At 44.5% G+C, this 17,948-nt stretch overlaps 1 protein-coding gene across 11 annotated transcripts in view; it reads right to left on the reverse strand.

Annotated features, from left to right (window-relative positions):
- Nucleotides 1-17,948, reverse strand: part of ANKRD26 (ankyrin repeat domain containing 26) — a 195,351-nt gene that overhangs the window by 109,640 nt on the left and 67,763 nt on the right. For 9 of the 11 annotated variants that reach the window (XM_048836164.2, XM_048836163.2, XM_048836162.2 and 6 more), the window contains 2 exons: nucleotides 5,297-5,376; nucleotides 587-1,633 (listed from right to left, as the gene is read on the reverse strand). In XM_048836164.2, coding sequence (XP_048692121.2) covers nucleotides 587-1,633; nucleotides 5,297-5,376 — 1,127 coding nt within the window. The remainder of the gene's footprint in view (nucleotides 1-586; nucleotides 1,634-5,296; nucleotides 5,377-17,948) is intronic. The other 2 variants (XM_048836165.2, XM_048836169.2) reach the window with 2 other exon arrangements.

Raw genomic sequence — 17,948 nt, forward strand, 5'->3', positions numbered from 1 at the left:
GAAGAGCGTAACTGTATTAATGACAGTAAATTAGAAGGAATGAATAGTGTTTGTTATGTAGACATAATAGATATGATTAACAGAAATATGTACACAATTCTTTTTGAATGAAAAACACCTAATCAGAGAATTGTTTCACTGAAAACTGAAGAGTTTCAGCAAAGGGTAATGAAAGATACACATGCACAGAACAGAGCAGATGCAAAGATTAGTCAATACCCTGTTCAGATGCTATTTTCATTCTTTGGTTCAAAGTGAGAACTGATGTAAATGTGTGCATTTCCTTTGAAGTCAATGGAGTGCCAACTACTTACACCAAAACTGAATGTGGTCCTTTACGTTTGAATTGTAGACTACTATTAAGAATAACTAAATTTTAGATTTCTTAAATCTTCTAAACCACATAATGGAGGAAAGGAAGATTCTCTCCATCTGCCCTCTTTCGAGATATGAAATATATTTGCATTGCACAAAAAGCCAATTTGCACAAGAAACCTTTCTGAAATGATGAATAGCTGAAGTGAACAGGATGGTTGATGTGGAGCAAAGACCAATGAAAATGAAGCAGCAGCAGGTGAACCTCTACCTCTTTTTGTAGTTGTACTTTCTCTTTCTCCAAAGCCAGGAATACTATCTGCAGCATTCCTACCTCATTCTTAAATCTTTCCATATCTTGTTCCAGTTCTTCATCCAATAGTCTTTTCAAAGTTTCATCACAAGATTGTCGAGAGTTTCCCAAATTACTTTCAATTTCAGTATTACTAGTTTTAGGATTGCCAACAAAGCAGTCTTTGGGAATATCATTAAAATAGCATGTGTCTTTTCCAAGTTTGTTTTTTGCTACAGCAAGAAGTGTGCTTTTATCATCTGTAGAAACAGGTCTTACATCATCTGGAATATTAGCTCTTTTGTCCAAAATGCTTTCTTTCAAACTATGTTTTTGTGAACAACCAGGACTATTCTCTAAATCTGAAATATTTCCATCTACATTTTCTTCTATTTCCATAGCAGCTATTTGGTCTCCCCTCTCTTTGTTTACAGCTACTTTTGTACTTTCTGCATTGTTAGTAAAACCCTCTTCATTTACATTCCATACATGTTCAGTACACAATTTGTTATCATTTTCACATAGCCTGATAATATACTGATTGGGATGCTCATGAGAACTGGAATTTAAAGCATAGGAAATTACGTTTTCATTGCTAGATGCCTTTTGTTCAAGCACAGAGCATAGGTCCATAAATTCACTTCTTTCTTCTATTCTACTGGTGGGTTTTGTCAAATTATGTGGTGCTTTGTGAATGCTCTCCAATTCTTCACTGAAGCCATCTTGTAATGTCCCTTCCATGGGTGTAGTTTGCTGAACTTCCTTAATTTCACCAAACATTTTCTTTAGCTCTGCTGTAATGCTTTTAAAATTTGTTTTCACTTCCCTTTTGTCATTTTCAACCCACATTTTCTCATATCTTTCTTCCCAAAGTTTTGGATTTAATTGCACATCATCACCATGTGAGTCCTCATTTTGTTTTAGTGGCTCAGTTTTTGTATGTGGAAATGAAATTTCTGTTTTGTCAGTCTGATTATCAGATGCTGTTTTTTCTGTCAAGTTGGTTGTACCTAATATGTGTTTATCCTTAAGAAGGCAGGTATGGAGAAAGAAAAATTAGTTAAAGATCAGCAGTTACAATTAGTCTAGTAAGCTTATGTTGCAAACTTGTCCAACTACCACAAATCTGAGCCAAAGAAATCTTGAAAATAACTGGTCTGTAACCAAATCTTGTAAAAAATCCCTAAACATTAAAAAGGTTTATTGAATGTTGTTTTTATAAAAGGAGTCTTTATTTTTTATTTTATAGAGTCTTATTTTGGCTGGATTGGATTTATCTGAGCAATTTGGTTTCTTAAACCATTTTAAATTTTCAACCCGTCTACTTTCTGTAATTTCAAATATATAAAAATTAAACACAGACACTGGAATGGATTATGCCTTTGAAATCCATGTGGAGAAAGAGTTTACCCATATACAGATCTCCTTCTCTCTGTGCAGAAGGGCTTTCTACCTAGACCCCTCTCTCAATGGTCCAGAGACTGCACTGGGAAAGCAAGAAAGGGGAAGAAGAGAGAGGCTAGAGCTCATGTTATTCCCTAAGGGGAGCCATGCTGGCCCTATGTCTCCTTTCAAATATTTGAAATTAGAGAAAATTTCAACACAGAAGTCATCTGTAAAAGTTTGTACACAGATTGTGTTAATTATCTTCCCTCACCCTAAATTCTAGGATCTGCCCCACCCAAGGGGAGGTCATAGTAACACAGATCCAAAGATGTGGAGCTCTCACGGGGCCATGCAGCTGCATAGATAGCCTGGTCTCTCACAGATCCCCTGAAATCCTCCAGGTTTGAGGGGGCAAACTTTCTGTGGTGATGAGGCAAACTCCAACTCCCACTGGGATAATTGGGATAATCTCTGTGAGGGAATCCTTGCGGAGATTTCTTCACAAGAAGTCCCTGCCCACAGTTTCTAACAAAGAAGGGACTCAGATCTATTTCTAGTTATTTGCTGAAAACACCAGATGGGGTGGAGGCTGGTTCTGCTCCAGTGATGTGCATGTATCCTTCACATTTGTAATTCACTATACCTTGATTTTCAAGTTTTAAAACCTACAAAATTATTCAAATTAATGATAATATGCCCAATGGGTTTAAACATTGACACAAGATTTCCATGCCATGCAAAATGCAGGGGGCTTTAACTTTTGTGCAATATTCTGTTTCATTGGCTTTATTTTTACAATACAAATAATTAATGTTTTGGCGATCATCACCTAGTTTAATGATACACTAATAATTACTGCACCATTATTGAACAGGTGTTTTCTTCCAGTTACAGGGTTTTTAAAAATAGCTTATATTGAGTACCCATGTCCCTTTAACAAAAAGTTGTTGAAAAGGAAAGTAAGATCTTGTCTCCTAAGTAAAATCTTGTGCAATTTAAACAGGCAGGCTGAAGAAGAGAGCTCGCCTACTGAAGCCAATAGGGTTGTACACATAATAAAGCAGACAGAACTTGGCCCTTCATTTGTATGATTCCTTTATTTTTCTTCTTCCATTTAACCATATTTGTTTTGCATGAACTCCGATTGGTTTGTCCCAAAATTGCAATTTTGTAATTTACATTTTAATAAGGTTATTGTTGTAACAAATAAAAATTTACAGGTTTGTATTATGGTTTGTTTAATGAATCTTTGCTTCAGCCAATCAAAAACCAGCCATGAAAAACAAATCTAAATATGCAAAGGCGAAATACACAACATTTAAAGTCTGTGTCATAATGCATGGGGGTCAGACAAAGGCTACATAGGCACCCTTAATTCTAGCATTTCCAAAAGTCTGAGTGCTTGACTTTAAAAGAACATTATTACAGTTGCAATCTCATTTTGTGTGTGTGTCATTTCCTTGGTTTTTAAATAAGCAAACTGAAAAAAAACCCTCCCATGTGGCATCATATTAGGCCATGGATCATTAATAGGGTTGAAACCTTTAGATCCATAGATCTCTGCCACTTGAGCTAATGTAGTAATTGATAGCAGTTGTAGCTTGTCAGCTTCGATGAGCAGAAACACAAAAAGGGGATGAGACACTTTACCAGCAGGTTTCATAAATATTTGCTGACAGCTGAGGAATGGTGCCACTCAGGAATTTTGAGTTCCATTCCAGCTTCCATGGGGAGTGTGCACTACTGAATATACACACAGTCCATTCCCCCAAGTGGGGCCTTTTCTGCCCCGCTTCTCCAAATGGTCTGTCTCTGTCCATCTTTTTCCGACATCTTTGCTCCTTGTTCCAGTTCCAGTCCCCACTCCTCAGGCTTCTTATTCCAGTCCCAGTCTTCTTGCCCAGCCAGTTCTAGTCGCACCCCCGAAGTCCCCAGCTCCTTTTCCCCGGTCTCCTTGCCCACTGATCCCAATTCCTCTCTCGGCTCCTCATCCAGTCTATCTCCTGCAACCTGGCCTCCAGTCACCTCTATCCTCCCCCGTCCCCTCTGGCTCCAAAGCCCTATTTTCCTTCCAAGACTGCTAGTTCAATCTGACAGACACATAACAGGTCCTTACACCAGTCTCTTTGACCAGCCAGTCCCAGTTCTCTCCCCACAATCTGACTCCTTGGCAGATCTGTCTCCTCTCCCTCATCACATCATTCCTCCCAACCCATAGGTTCTCAGTCCCAGTTTCCCCTTGGCTTCTCATCTTATCTCAGTTTCCCTGCCATCTACTAGCTCCCAGTCCCTCTCTCACATTCTCAGTTTTCAACCCTCCCAGCCCCAAGTCTCAGTCTCCCCATCTCTCCAGGCTTCTTGTCCCAATCTACCTACCCCACTGCCCTCAGGCTCAGTTCTTGTTGCCTCTGTATTCAAATCAGGCAGCTTCCTCCTCCACACTGCCTGGGCCCACGGCAGAGAGAGAAAATGGGGGTGGGAGCGGATGCGTGATTGAAAGCACAGGAGACAGTCTCCCTGCTCTGAGTTCAGGTGCCTAGTCCCAGAAAAGACTGCAGCAGTCCAGCACTGCATTTGTAGAGTAAGTCCTGCTCAGCCCCAAGCTAGAACATGCTCAGTACAGACAGAATATTTGGGGAATTCAGCTACAAAAATCTAAATTTTCTACTGTGAATGTGTGAACTGCTAGTTTTCGAAAGCCTGTAACTTGGTGAAATTTGCAAAGATTTTTATGGGGACAGCAAAAGGAATCTCCTTTATTCTTCCTCTTCCCTTCACCTTCCCTGCAAATTCAAGTTCTTTCTCCAAAGCACAGAGCTTTTCAAAGAAATCGTTGCCAGAATCTTTTAACATGGGCCAATCAAGGTTTTTCTCCCTAGCTTCACTCTGAAAAATGGCAGACACATTTTGGCTGAAATTTTCCAAACAAACAAACAAACAAACAAAATCAGCCTGAGGCAGAAAACCAGCAAAGAAAATCTCAGCTCCAATGGTTAAAGTATGACAAAGTTATAAGCAACTGAGAACAGGCTCTTTTATTGGGAAGTGCTGGGCACCCTTAATAAAAGGTGGCACTACGAGCCCCACCTATAAAATGATTTTAGTCTACAGTGCTGATTTGATTCATGGACTCTAAAGCTTATTTACAGTTTTTTAAAAGTACTTAGCAAAGGCTTTGTGACATTTATCATCCACTAATTCGGCATGTGAACTGGCTAAGGTCAATTTTATTTGGTATAACATTAGCGTGAAACAATTTTCAAGATAGTCTTATCTAAATTAAAACAAATTTGCTTTACATACCTGCTTCTTGCAGTTTTCACCTGCATCTTCTTGTTCTTCATCTGGTGATGGCATATTAAAGGAAGGTTCGGATAGTTCATCTATATTAATATTGAATAAAAATGCTTGTAATTGTAACTTAAAGGCATTAGCCTTTAGCATTTACTTCTGCCTATATTACTTTGCAAAAGGTCAATTCTTACAGCTAATATATATACATTAAACAACAAGGAAGTTTTCAAACATCAATGGAAAATTCAAGTTTCTCATAAACTTATGCAATTTTGAAGCAGAAACTGACACAAAAGTAGATTTAAGATAGAGCTGGTTTAGTTTTGAATCTTTCTTCTAATTAATTGCCTTTTTATATATGTATGAAAGAAATCTATTATAGATCATTATAATAATAGACGCCAAACACATATCACTCCTCTCTCTCGTGGAAATAGAAAATTAGACATAGAATTTCTCAGTCATGTTGCTCATGCCACCTTACTCATCCTGTTGCATATCTGTATTATGACACCGTCTAATTACATGATCACATTTTTCCACAGGATGCCTGCCTCATTCAGTGCACAGGATGGACCTGCTTTGGGGGTCAATCAAGGCTGAGTACTAAAGGAGGCTGTTTACAGGACCCCTGCCTCATTTGTTGCAGAAATTGGGAATAGGCTTATCAGAATTCAATTTTTTATAATTTCAGTGGATAACATCAACATTTATCTTTAAGCATTTTTTCAATTATTGATTTACATTTTCACAGCTGCAAAAAAATTATGGGTTTTAAGCATCTTTTCCAATTTTTATACATTTAAATTTTCCAGAGTTGGGAGAAATTATGGGAGGTGGGAGAGAGTCAAACAATTATTTAATGACAGACACTGAGATTCAAAAAGTTAAAGCTTTATAATCATTAAAAAATAAACTGTCAACATCATATGTCAAAATATACAAAGCAAATATCTTTAAATCAAACTCTAAGAAGTTTTCAAACAGCATTTTTCTTTGATTTGATTCTCATCAATGGAAATATTTTTTCATTGTTTTGCATACACATGGTGAAATTGAAATTTATTGACAAAAATCCAATCCTTCAAAACCTATGAATGAGGCATAGGATTACAGAAAGAGAACAGTCTCATGGCTAAGATACCCGAGTGCTGTCCTGAAGAAGTGAATTCTCTCCATGCCTCTGCTATAGACTTCCTCTGTGATGCTAGTCAAGTCACTTAAATCAAACTTTTCACAGATGGCCATTAATTGTATGTTCCTCATTTTCTGGACCCCAGCTTGAGACCCTATAGCCTGATTTGCAGAAGTGCTGTGCCCTCACAGCTGCAACGGAAATAAACTGAAAATCAGGTCTTAGGCATTTCAAATCGTGCATCCAAAAGTTAGTGTATACTTTTGACCTTAATTTCTCTGTGCCTCAGTTCCCTGTCCATAAAATAGGGATAATACTACCACCTCACCTCACAAGAGTGTCATGAAGATCAATTAATATGAGTGCTCACAAATAATTATAGTGATGAGAGCCATAGAAAAGCCTATGAGGCAACTAATAATTCTGTGTTCAGAACAAGATTTGAATAGTGCACAATAAATAATGCCTAGGGCCACACAATGAACAGTGAAGAGAAAACAAAATATTGAATAGCTGCTCATTACGTGAACACTGACCACTGTGTGCACTAAATGAGGCTGGCATCCTGTGGAAAAAATATGATGTCATCACATAATTCCAGAAAGTATCGTAATACATATGCACAAGGAGTCTGAATTAGTGTTACCAGGACAACCTTAGTTCTGGCATTATCTAACTTTGCAACTTTAATGATCCTTTAATGGTGCATACATGTGTGTGTGTGAACAGCTGTATTAATAAAATGAATGCTATTTAAAATAAAAATTCATATGAAAATACAGGAGTAGAGGGAGGGCAGTGGAGAGGAATTTACCATACCAGTTAAAATTCCACTCTCACAAATGTTCACCACAACTAAGATGTCTGGAGTAAATGAGAAGTTGCCCCTATAGACATGTTATAGACAAAGTGGATTTTAAAAAATAAGTTTTTATTTAAATAAAATTGTTTAAGCTAAATATATTTTTCTTTTTAAAAATAAACCTATTTAAAATAAATTTGAAATTATGACAACCTACGTCAAGGCCTAAATTTACTATAATCTATTAAAATAATTCAATTAAATAAAAAATATTAAACAGTACATTTTTGCTCTGAAGTTTTAAAGAAAGCTAAACTATAGAACTGGTCAAGCACATGGAACAAGAGTTTGTTGAAGTGCTAAACTAGTGTCTGACAGCAGGGACAGAGAGAATATTTTCTTCATTTAAGATTATTCAAACAGTTCATTTCAATGACTAGCTCATTTAAAGTTAAGTAACCATTTGGGAGTTGAAAAACCAGGAAAGCTTGTTTTCTTCCAATGTAAGAATAAAAATTAGGTGAGAGAGGATGAGCTCTACTAGTACTAAAATCTTAAAGGATATGGTGACCAGAAACAATCAGTTCAATTCACGAAGTACAGACAATATTCCTTGGTTTGATGTTTTAAACCAAAATGTTTTGATTCAGTTTTTATAAAATGTATCCAGCACATTGAAGGTAATTATTTAAATATTGTTTGTGCATTTTTAATTGAATTCTATTTCCCATCCAAATAGAGATTGAAACAAATTGTGAGTAAAAATATTAATCTAGTAAATAAGAAACATCACCATTTCCTACCATAAGGGAAAAAAAAAAGGAAAAATTAAGCATCTAATAAATGTTAAGCAATGTAATTGCTTAAATGTGTATAGATACAGTGCATCTGTCTGGTAAGCAAAAAGAGGTACCAAATTTAACTAAAAGACTATAATTTAGTTGCAAATCAACATGTTTTAATGGTTATCAACTAATGAGAATCAATAGCTCTTTAGAAAAAGAAAAGACAGTTACCTTTTCTGTAACTGGTGTTCTTCGAGATGTGTTGCTCATGTCTATTCCACAATAGGTGTGTGTGCTTGCCATGTGCACCGGTGCCGGAAGTTTTCCCCCTAACAGTACCCATAGTGGGGAGTGCCCCCCACGACACCTGGAGTGGCGCCTGCCTGGTGCGGTATAAGGGGAGCTGCGCGCTCCCCCCACCCTCAATTCCTTCTTGCCAGATAACTCTGACAGAGGGGAAGGAGGGTGGGATGTGGAATAGACATGAGCAACACATCTCGAAGAACACCAGTTACAGAAAAGGTAACTGTATTTTCTTCTTCGAGTGATTGCTCATGTGTATTCCACAATAGGTGATTCCAAGCTATATATGTTGGAGGTGGGTAGGAGTTCACAAATTCCCAAGACGGAGGACAGCCCTGCCCAACCCGGCGTCATCCCTGGTTTGGGGGACGATAGCATAGTGCGAGGTGAACGTGTGAACCAAAGACCACGTGGCGGCCCTACAAATGTCCTGGATGGGGATGCGGGCCATGAAGGCAGCCGACGAGGCCTGCGCCTGAGTCAAGTGTGTCCTCACAATGGGTGGCGGGGGGACACCTGCTAGCTCATAACAGGAATGGATGCATGAAGTGATCCGATTGGAAAGCTGCAGAGTGGAAATCGGCTGACCCCTCGCGTGCTCAGCTGAGGCGACAAACAGTTGCAAGGACTTTCTGAATGGCTTGGTCCGCTCAAGGTAGAAAGCCAGAGCCCACCACACATTGAGCGTGTGGAGACGGCACTCCTCACTGGATGAGTGAGGCTTGCAGCAGAGGACCGGTAGAAAAATATCCTGATCCATGTGGTAGGCAGAGACCACCTTCAGGAGGAACGCGGGGTGTGGGTGGAGCTGGACCTGGACCTGGTTTTTATGAAAGACTGTCTACGGTGGCTCAGAGGTCAGGGCCCTGAGCTCCGAGACTCATCTGGCAGATGTGATTGCAACCAGGAAGGCCACCTTTCATGAGAGATAAGACCAGGAGCACATGGCCAGTGGTTCAAACGGGGGCCCCGTGAGACGAGCCAACACCAGGTTTAGGTCCCACTGTGGGACCAGGGATGTAGAATACAGAAAAAGGCAGTCCAAACCCTTAAGGAACTGGCCAGTCAAAGCATGGGAAAATACCATGTGCCCTTGCACCGGCAGATGGAAGGCTGATATGGCTGCCAAGTGCACCTTGACTGGCGAGGGTGCCAGGCCCTGGGCCCTGAGGTGGAGGAGGTAATCAAGGATAAGATGGATTGGGGCAGTCGCTAGGGAGATACCCTGGTCCACCGCCCACCTAGAAAACTGGGACCACTTTGCCAAATAAGCGCGGCAAGTGGAAGGCTGTCTACTTTTGAGGAGGACGCACTGAACCTGTTCTGAGCATGTTCTTTCCTCTCCACCTAACCACTGAGCAGCCACGCCGTGAGGTGACGCGCCACCAGGTTGGGGTGGAGGAGACGGCCCTGGTCCTGAGAGAGTTGGTCCAGCGGTGGAGCTACCGTCAGGCCTGTGAGGGTCCCGTACCAATGCTGCCTGGGCCACGCCGGGGCAATCAGGAGGACCCGGGCCTTGTCCGTTTTTATCTTCTCCAGGACCCTGATGATTAGAGAGAATGGGGAAAAGGCGTAGAGAAACCAGCCTGATCAGGACAGGAGAAAGGCATTGGAGATAGTGCCACTCCCCAGGCGCCCCCCCGGAGCAGAACTGGGGCCATCGCTCGTTCTGCCGAGTCACGAACAGGTCCACCTGGGGAGTTCCCCACCTTCAGAAGAGCCAGTGGGCCACTTCCAGGTGGAGGGACCTCTCGAGTTGCGAGGAAAAGTCCCTGCGCAAGCAATGTGCCCTCTTGTTCCAGGCTCCCGGCAGGTGGAAGGCCTTCAGGTGGATGTCGTGGGCTATACAGAAGTCCCACAGCCTGAGGGCTTCGCAGCAGAGGATCAGGCCCCGCCTTGCCTGTTGATATAGAACATTGAGGCCGTGTTGTCCGTGAGGACCCTGACTACCTTGCCCTTGAGGTGCGAGCGGAAGGCCATACAAGTCAGTCGCACTGCCCTGAGCTCCTTGACGTTTATATGTAAGGTCAGGTCTTGAGCCAACCACAGGCCTTGGGTCTGGAAGTTCCCCACATGGGCCCCCAAACCCAGGTCCGACGCATCAGACACCAGCTCCAATGATGGGGCCCTGTCCCTTAACAGGACCCCTTGGAGCATGTTGTTTGGGGCGGACCACCACCGCAGGGAGGTGATCACAGAGTCTGGCACTGTGAGGACCTTGACCATCCTGTCCGTGGCCTGGGAGAACTTAGAGGCCAACCAGAGCTGGAGGGGCCTCATCCTGAGTCTGGCATAATGGACCACGTATGTGCACGCCGACATGTGACCCAAGAGTTGTAGGCAAACCCTGGCTGTTGTCACCGGGAACCCTGTGACCAAGTCAATGAGACCTTTCAAGGTCTCGAATCTGTCTGGTGGGAGAGAGGCACTGGCTGACACTGCGTCCAGGAGTGCCCCGATAAACTTTATGCGTTGGACCGGGACTAACGTGGATTTGGTGTTGTTTACCAACAGGCCCAAAGCGGTGCATGTGGACAGGAGGAGAGCCACGTGATCCCTCACCTGCGACCGGGAGGTGCCCTTGACAAGCCAATCATCCAGATAGGGAAAATATCTGGACCCCCCCACCGTCTGAGGTCGGCCGCTGCCACCGACATGCATTTTGTAAACACCCTGGGGGCAGTGGACAGACCAAACGGGAGGACCATGAATTGGTAATGATTCTGTCCCACCACGAAATGGAGGAAGCGCCTGTGCCCCTTGAATATGTGGATGTGGAAGTACGCAACCTCTCGCTCAAGGGCAGCGTACCAGTCCCCGGGATCCAGGAAGGGGATGACGGAGGCCAGGGAGACCATGAGGAACTTGAGCTTCACCCATGTACCAGTTCAGACCTCGGAGGTCCAAGATGGGCCTGAGCCTCCCTTTGGCCTTTGGGATAAGGAAATAACAGGAGTAATACCCCTTGCCCATGAACTCCTCGGGCACCGCCTCTATCGCTCCTAGACCTGGGAGTCGCCCCACCTCCTGCTCGAGCAGAGCTTTGTGCGAGGGGTCCCCCAAATGGGACGGGGGGTGGTTGGGCAGGGAGGAAGTAAACTGGAGGGTGTAACCCCAGGAGATGGTGTTGAGAACCCATTGGTCCGAGGTTAGCCACAACCATTCTGGGAGGAAAGCACCCAACTGGTTGGAGAAGGGAAGCTTTATTGGGGGTGGATCCCTGATGAGGACTGGGGGGGGGGGGAGAGCATCCTGTCAAAAAAGCCTTTCCCCCACCTGCCTGCCCTTGGAGGATTCAGGCTGGGGGGCCAGCCGGGACTGCCTCTGAGGGCGTCTCTTATAGTCCTGCTGTATCTTATGGGCGGCCTCGTACTTTGGGAGGGCGGCCTGGGCAGGAGTCTGCTGTGGCTTGAACTTAGGTTTTGCCGGAGTCGGGACCCAGAAGCCCAGAGTCTGGAGGGTCGTGCAGGAGTCTTTCATGCCATTCAGCCTTGTATCTGTTTCCTTTGCAAAGAGAGCTTTCCCATCGAACGGGAAATCCTGCATGGAAGACTGTGCCTCCCTGGACAGCCCAGAGAGCAGGAGCCATGACGCCTGTTTCATGGACACCACAAAGGCCATTGATCGTGTGGCCGTGTCCGCAGCATCCTAGGCTGCCTGCAGGGCCGCCCTAGCGGCCTTTGCCCCTTCCTCCGCTAGCGCCTTGAACTCCTTCCTATCACACTCCTGGAGGGAGTCCTCAAACTTGGGCAGGGAGCCCCATAGATTCAATTCGTACCGGCCCAGGAGAGCCTGATGGTTTGCCACTTGTAACTGGAAGCTCGAAGATGAATAAACTTTCCTTCTGAAAGGGTCTAGTCTCTAAGAGTCTTTGTTCTTTGGGGTCGGGGCTGGCTGACCCTGCTGTTCCCTGTGGTTGACCGACTCGACCACCAGGGAGTTGGGCGCCCGGTGGGTATACAAGTACTCATGCCCCTTAATGGGTACAAAGTACTTGCGTTCTGCCTTTTTAGAGATGGAGGCCAACGAGGCCGGTGTTTGCCACAGGGCATTTGAAATCTTAGCCACTCCTTCATGGAGAGGCAAGGCCACCCTACCTGGTGCTGATAGGGACAACATGTTAAACAGGGAGTCTGAGGGCTCCTCCATCTCCTCTGCCTGAAGGTGGAGGCTTGCTGCCACCCTCTCTAAGAGTTCTTGTTGTGCGCTGAAGTCCTCCTGCAGGACGGAGCGGGGCGGGGCCGCAATCGCCTCCTCCGGGTGGGGCGAAGAGGCCGGTGCAGGGTGTAGGCCTGCACCGGAGGATCCACCACGTGGTCGGACTCCGGGCACAGTCCTGAGGACGCATGTCCCACCGCCTCCTTTCTCGGGGGTCTGGAGAGGGAGGCCGACGGTGCCTCCGAAGCTCCGGCCACCAAGCGAGCTCCCACTGGGAGCTGCGCTGGAGGCCACAGTGCCTACTGGTACCATTGGGCTGGCCACGACGCTCGGTGCCACTGCACCTGCTGTGGCATCGGCGGGGCCGGCTGTTCGGGTTGGCCGGCCTGGCCCATCGAAGGACAGCTACAAATGGAGGCCGGGCTGGTGTAAGATCTGCTGCTGTCTCTGGACTGGGAGGAGCAGCGGTGCTGGGATCTATGACGGCCACGGGACCGCAATCTCGACATGGAGGACCGGTACCGGCGGTAACAACTGCTCTGCGAACGGTCTTGACGGGCAGACCCGCGACAGCGAAACGCTAGCGATCGACACACAGGCCTGCGATGTCTTGGCGGAGACTTGGAGCGGGACTCCAAGCGGGAATGGTGTCGACGACTGTGCCGTGATCGACTGTGGTACCCTCTCCGAGACAAGGACCGATTGCGACACCTGCCACGGTCCCGCCGATATTCGCTCCTTGAGGATGAGTAGTGGCACGAGTCCCGGCCGGCCGGAACCCAGCCAGACAGTCTGGTCGGCGTCGAGGGCAATCCACATGGACTCTGCCCCGAGCGATCACTGGGCGCTGATCAGCGTCAGGAATGTTTCCTCGACCGAGATCAGTACCGGAATGGAGGCGACTGCAGAGATCCCAGCGGCGGCTTGCCTCTGGAGCGCAGGGCCAACATCGGCGGTGCTCCGGGCACCAGCATGGACATAATCTCCCAGGCTGCCTGGAGGGCTTCAGGTGGCATCCGGACATCCAGAGAGGCCAGTTCCGAAGGGGCTGGGCTACTCTGCTCAACGTGAGTCGGAGGCCTGGGGCCCGGTGGGGATCGAGGCCTGCCCAATATGGGCCTAGCCTCTGTCCCAGACTTCCCTCAGTGCCACTGCGAAGAGGGAGTCTTCCTGGCCCGCTTGGCATGCCCCATGGACGGGGACCGGTGCCGACTGGTCAATGGCACCAGAGGGTCACCACGTACCGCGGTGCCGGTTCGGAGCAGCGTGCCGGGGTTGGGGTCAGCGCTGACTCCATCAGAATGGCCCGGAGCCTAATGTCCCTTTCTCTTTTGGTCCGAGGCTTAAACGACTTGCAAATCTTGCACCTTTCGCTAATATGGGTTTCTCCCAAGCAGTGCAAACAGTCTGCATACAGGTCACTTCTTGGCATAGAACGCCTACAAGAGCCGCACAACTTAAACCCCGGGGCACGGGGCATGCCCCGGCCCGGGCTCACTGGCTAACTAAACAGCTAACTAACTATAGATACTAACGCTGAATGAACGAACAGTTCTGGGGATGAGCTACAGCAAAGCTGGAGCTGAGCAGTTCCGACACACCTTCACTGGTGGCAAGAAAGAACTGAGGGTGGGGGGAGCACGCAGCTCCCCTTATACTGCGCCAGGCAGGTGCCACTCCGGGGGTCGCGGAGGGCGCTCCCCCCCACTACGGGTACTGCTAGGGGAAAAACTTGCATGTGACGAGCACGCACATCTATTGTGGAATACACATGAGCAATCACTGGAAGAAGAACTAAAAAGTACAAATGCAAAACAAGATTAAAATCAAATATTTAAAATTACTTTGATTAAAATTAATCCACTCTATTTACAGAATAATTATCCACTTTGGGAGTCTCCCAAGCATCTGGTACTAGCCACATCTCATATGGCAATTCCAATGTTCCTAAGAACTTCAAAAAATGGCCAATTCAAGTAAGAGATAACTGAAAAAAAAGATCTCTGTAGGAATGTTTTGGAACCCTTTTCAAAAACAGGTTCTGAAGACTGAAAGATGTACTGTGATTCCTCTCCTTAAACAGAATCTAAACCAGTGGTCCTCAACCTTTCCAGACTACTGTACCCCTTGTAGGAGTCTAATTTGTCTTGCACACTCCGAAGTTACACTTCACTTAAAAAAAACTACTTGCTTAAAAACTCAGACATAAAATACAAAAGTGTCACAGCACACTATTACTGAAAAATTGCTTATGTTTTCATTTTTATCATACAGTTATAAAATAAACCAATTGGAATATAACTATTGTACTTACATTTCCGTATATAGTATATAGAGCAGTATAAACAAGTCATTGTTGTCTGTACGAAATTTTAGTTTGTACAGACTTCGCTAGTGATTTTGATGTAGCCCGTTGTAAAACTAAGCAAATATCTAGATGAGTTGATGTCCCCGCTGGAAGACTTCTAAGTACCCCCAGGGGTACACACACCCCTGGTTGAGAACCAGTGATCTTAATCAACAGTGCTTTGCAGAAGTGTTCACAGATGACCATGTGACTGCTTTGAACATATCTGCTAGTACAACTCATCTTAGGTTGGCAATCAGAGCTATTCTGCCTCAATGAGGGCCATGTTCATGATGTGACTGCAGACCTGCCCAGTCACAGCAGTAATACAATATTAGACAGGTATTTAGACATGGTTGTTTTAGTAATGACAGTGCCTACACAGATGGTGTCAAACACCACATCTACATCCAGCACCCTCCAGGTTTACTCCTAGGCTCCTTCCCTCTCCCTCAGCTCCTCTGTTACCCCTGACTCCCCCAAGCCTTTGCACTCTTCTGACAGGTGCAGGAAATACAGTTCTGTATGGTAATTTAAATGAATTACACAAAGTTCTGTATTAATATGCCTAGTAAGGAATCTATTTGTCAAAAAAAATTACAAGAATCTTTTTTTTGTTTCTTTTGTTGTTACAGACATACTTGACAGATATTTTGAAATAAATTACCAAAATAGTTCAAACTGTCATGATTTATTTTGACAAATAAAATATGCAGATTTTTCAAATATTGTGTGCAGAATATTTAATTTTTTGGTACATAATTCCCCCCGAAGTAACCAATTTGGTGCAACAATAGGCTGAAGCCTTGCTTTGTGAATGGCATAAATCTTTGCAAGATAACTGGTGAAGCACATTTGCTGAGCCTGAAGGGCTGCTAGGACTGAACCAATACCAAATCTCAGCATCCACTGGAGAGATAGTAGTGAGGAAATTGCTTGAAGGAGAAATCCTTTAGAAGTATTCTGGACTGGTATCTTATCAACCTTACAGGATTCTCTCAAGTGCCTCAAAGAATAACCCCATTTATTCCACATCAGGAAATAAAGTTGCACCTTCTCTATTAGGTTGCTGTAAAAACATCAGGCCCATGTTCAAGTCCTCTCAGTCAGCCTCCAACGACAGTTTGTGGCTTTTGTCCCAATCCTTAGAGTGATTAATGGATCAAACCCCAGTTACGTGAAAGACCAAACTGCAATCCATCAACTGCTCAGACAGCTGTACTCCTGTGGGACATTGCAGATCACAAAACCCAGGACTAAGCATGTAAGTACTGGGGGCAGGACATTCTCAGTTCAGGGAATCCAGCTACAGAACAATCTTTCACCTGAAACCAGTGGGTATACGGTCGGCATGGCTAAGCTGTGCTGCCACTGCCCATGCTACCACAACTACACTTTGTGTTAGCTAGCGCAAGTATGTGTACACTTGCTGGGAATCACAGCTCTACTTCATAATGCAGATCGGGTCTAAGAGTGCCCTTAGGCAGTTTAGCTTAGAACACTTTAAAGTGGACTAAGCTCAAGTGCACAAAGGTATTTTCAGTACACAGTAAGAGGGCAGATGGAGAGTTAGTATAGAGTAGCTAGTGTATAGTAAATCTAAACTCTACCTTGCTGGTCCCTAACTTCCCATGTAGACAAGCCCTTAGTGAATCCAATGCCTTACTGTTTTTAGGAAACACTGCAAACCCTGCTCTTCAAAAAGACTTTTCCATCATAATGGCAACCACAACTCTGACTCCCCCTTCTAAGTGAAAAGAACCCAACAAAAACAAATCAACCAATTTTTTTTTTAAAAAGAACTCTACCCCAGGCAGAGGTTTTATCCTGAAAAGGGTGAAGTGCCGGACATACTGCAAAGTCTAGTAGGGACTTGACTATTATTATCAATTTTAAGTGGAAAGGTGACAGTGTATAGTCCTAAAATAGTAAAAAAGTTAAATGCTGGGTATCTTCCGTTTGAGGATAGCTAGGAACACTATTACCATCTTTTGATATTCATGGTCTTGTATGTTTCTTTTCAATATTTTTCTGTCTTTCTACATTTTGTGTAATGAAGTTACTGGAAAACCAACTGCTTACCAGTGAGAAATGAGATCCTGTTGCTGGAACAGTAAAGTTATTTTTTTTACAGTATTCTGACTTTGAAGATCTTAGTTTTTTCCATGCTCGTTTACAGCTTAATAACAGCAACTTCAAAGCAGGGGTCATTATGTGCTTTCCATGAAGCGTCACAATTCTCCAAGTAGACCTAATACACAACTACATCATGCTCATCTCCCAGGCACTGTTTCAAGTAGCTGGGCTTCTTTCCTGAGGTGAATCAGGTCTGATGCATCTTTGTGTCAGAGTTTTCTCCTCCGCCACTCCCAACCCAGAATGTTATCCTCATCATCACCATCCAGAAGAAAGGTTCATGTCCAAAGCCTCTTATTTATGAATGACTTGCAGCTATATTTTTGAGTTGGTGTCAAACTTTAGAATAATGTGACTCAAATATAAACTGATTTCAGAGTAACAGCCGTGTTAGTCTGTATTCGCAAAAAGAAAAGGAGGACTTGTGGCACCTTAGAGACTAACCAATTTATTTGAGCATAAGCTTTTGTGAGCTACAGCTCACTTCATCGGATGCATACTGTGGAAAATACAGAAGATGTTTTTATACACACAAACCATGAAAAAATGGGTGTTTATCACTACAAAAGGTTTTCTTCCCCCCACCCCACTCTCCTGCTGGTAATAGCTTATCTAAAGTGATCACTCTCCTTACAATGTGTGTGATAATCAAGGTGGGCCATTTCCAGCACAAATCCAGGGTTTAACAAGAACGTCTGAGGAACGGGGGGGAGGGGTAGGAAAAAACAAGGAGAAATAGGTTACCTTGCATAATGACTTAGCCACTCCCAGTCTTTATTCAAGCCTAAGTTAATTGTATCCAATTTGCAAATGAATTCCAATTCAGCAGTCTCTCGCTGGAGTCTGGTTTTGAAGTTTTTCTGTTGTAATATCGCAACTTTCATGTCTGTAATCGCGTGACCAGAGAGATTGAAGTGTTCTCCGACTGGTTTATAAATGTTATAATTCTTGATATCTGATTTGTGTCCATTTTTTCCTACCCCCCCCCCAACCTC

The sequence above is a fragment of the Caretta caretta genome, chromosome 1 (assembly GCF_965140235.1).
Source record: "Caretta caretta isolate rCarCar2 chromosome 1, rCarCar1.hap1, whole genome shotgun sequence".
Classification (NCBI taxonomy): domain Eukaryota; kingdom Metazoa; phylum Chordata; order Testudines; family Cheloniidae; genus Caretta; species Caretta caretta.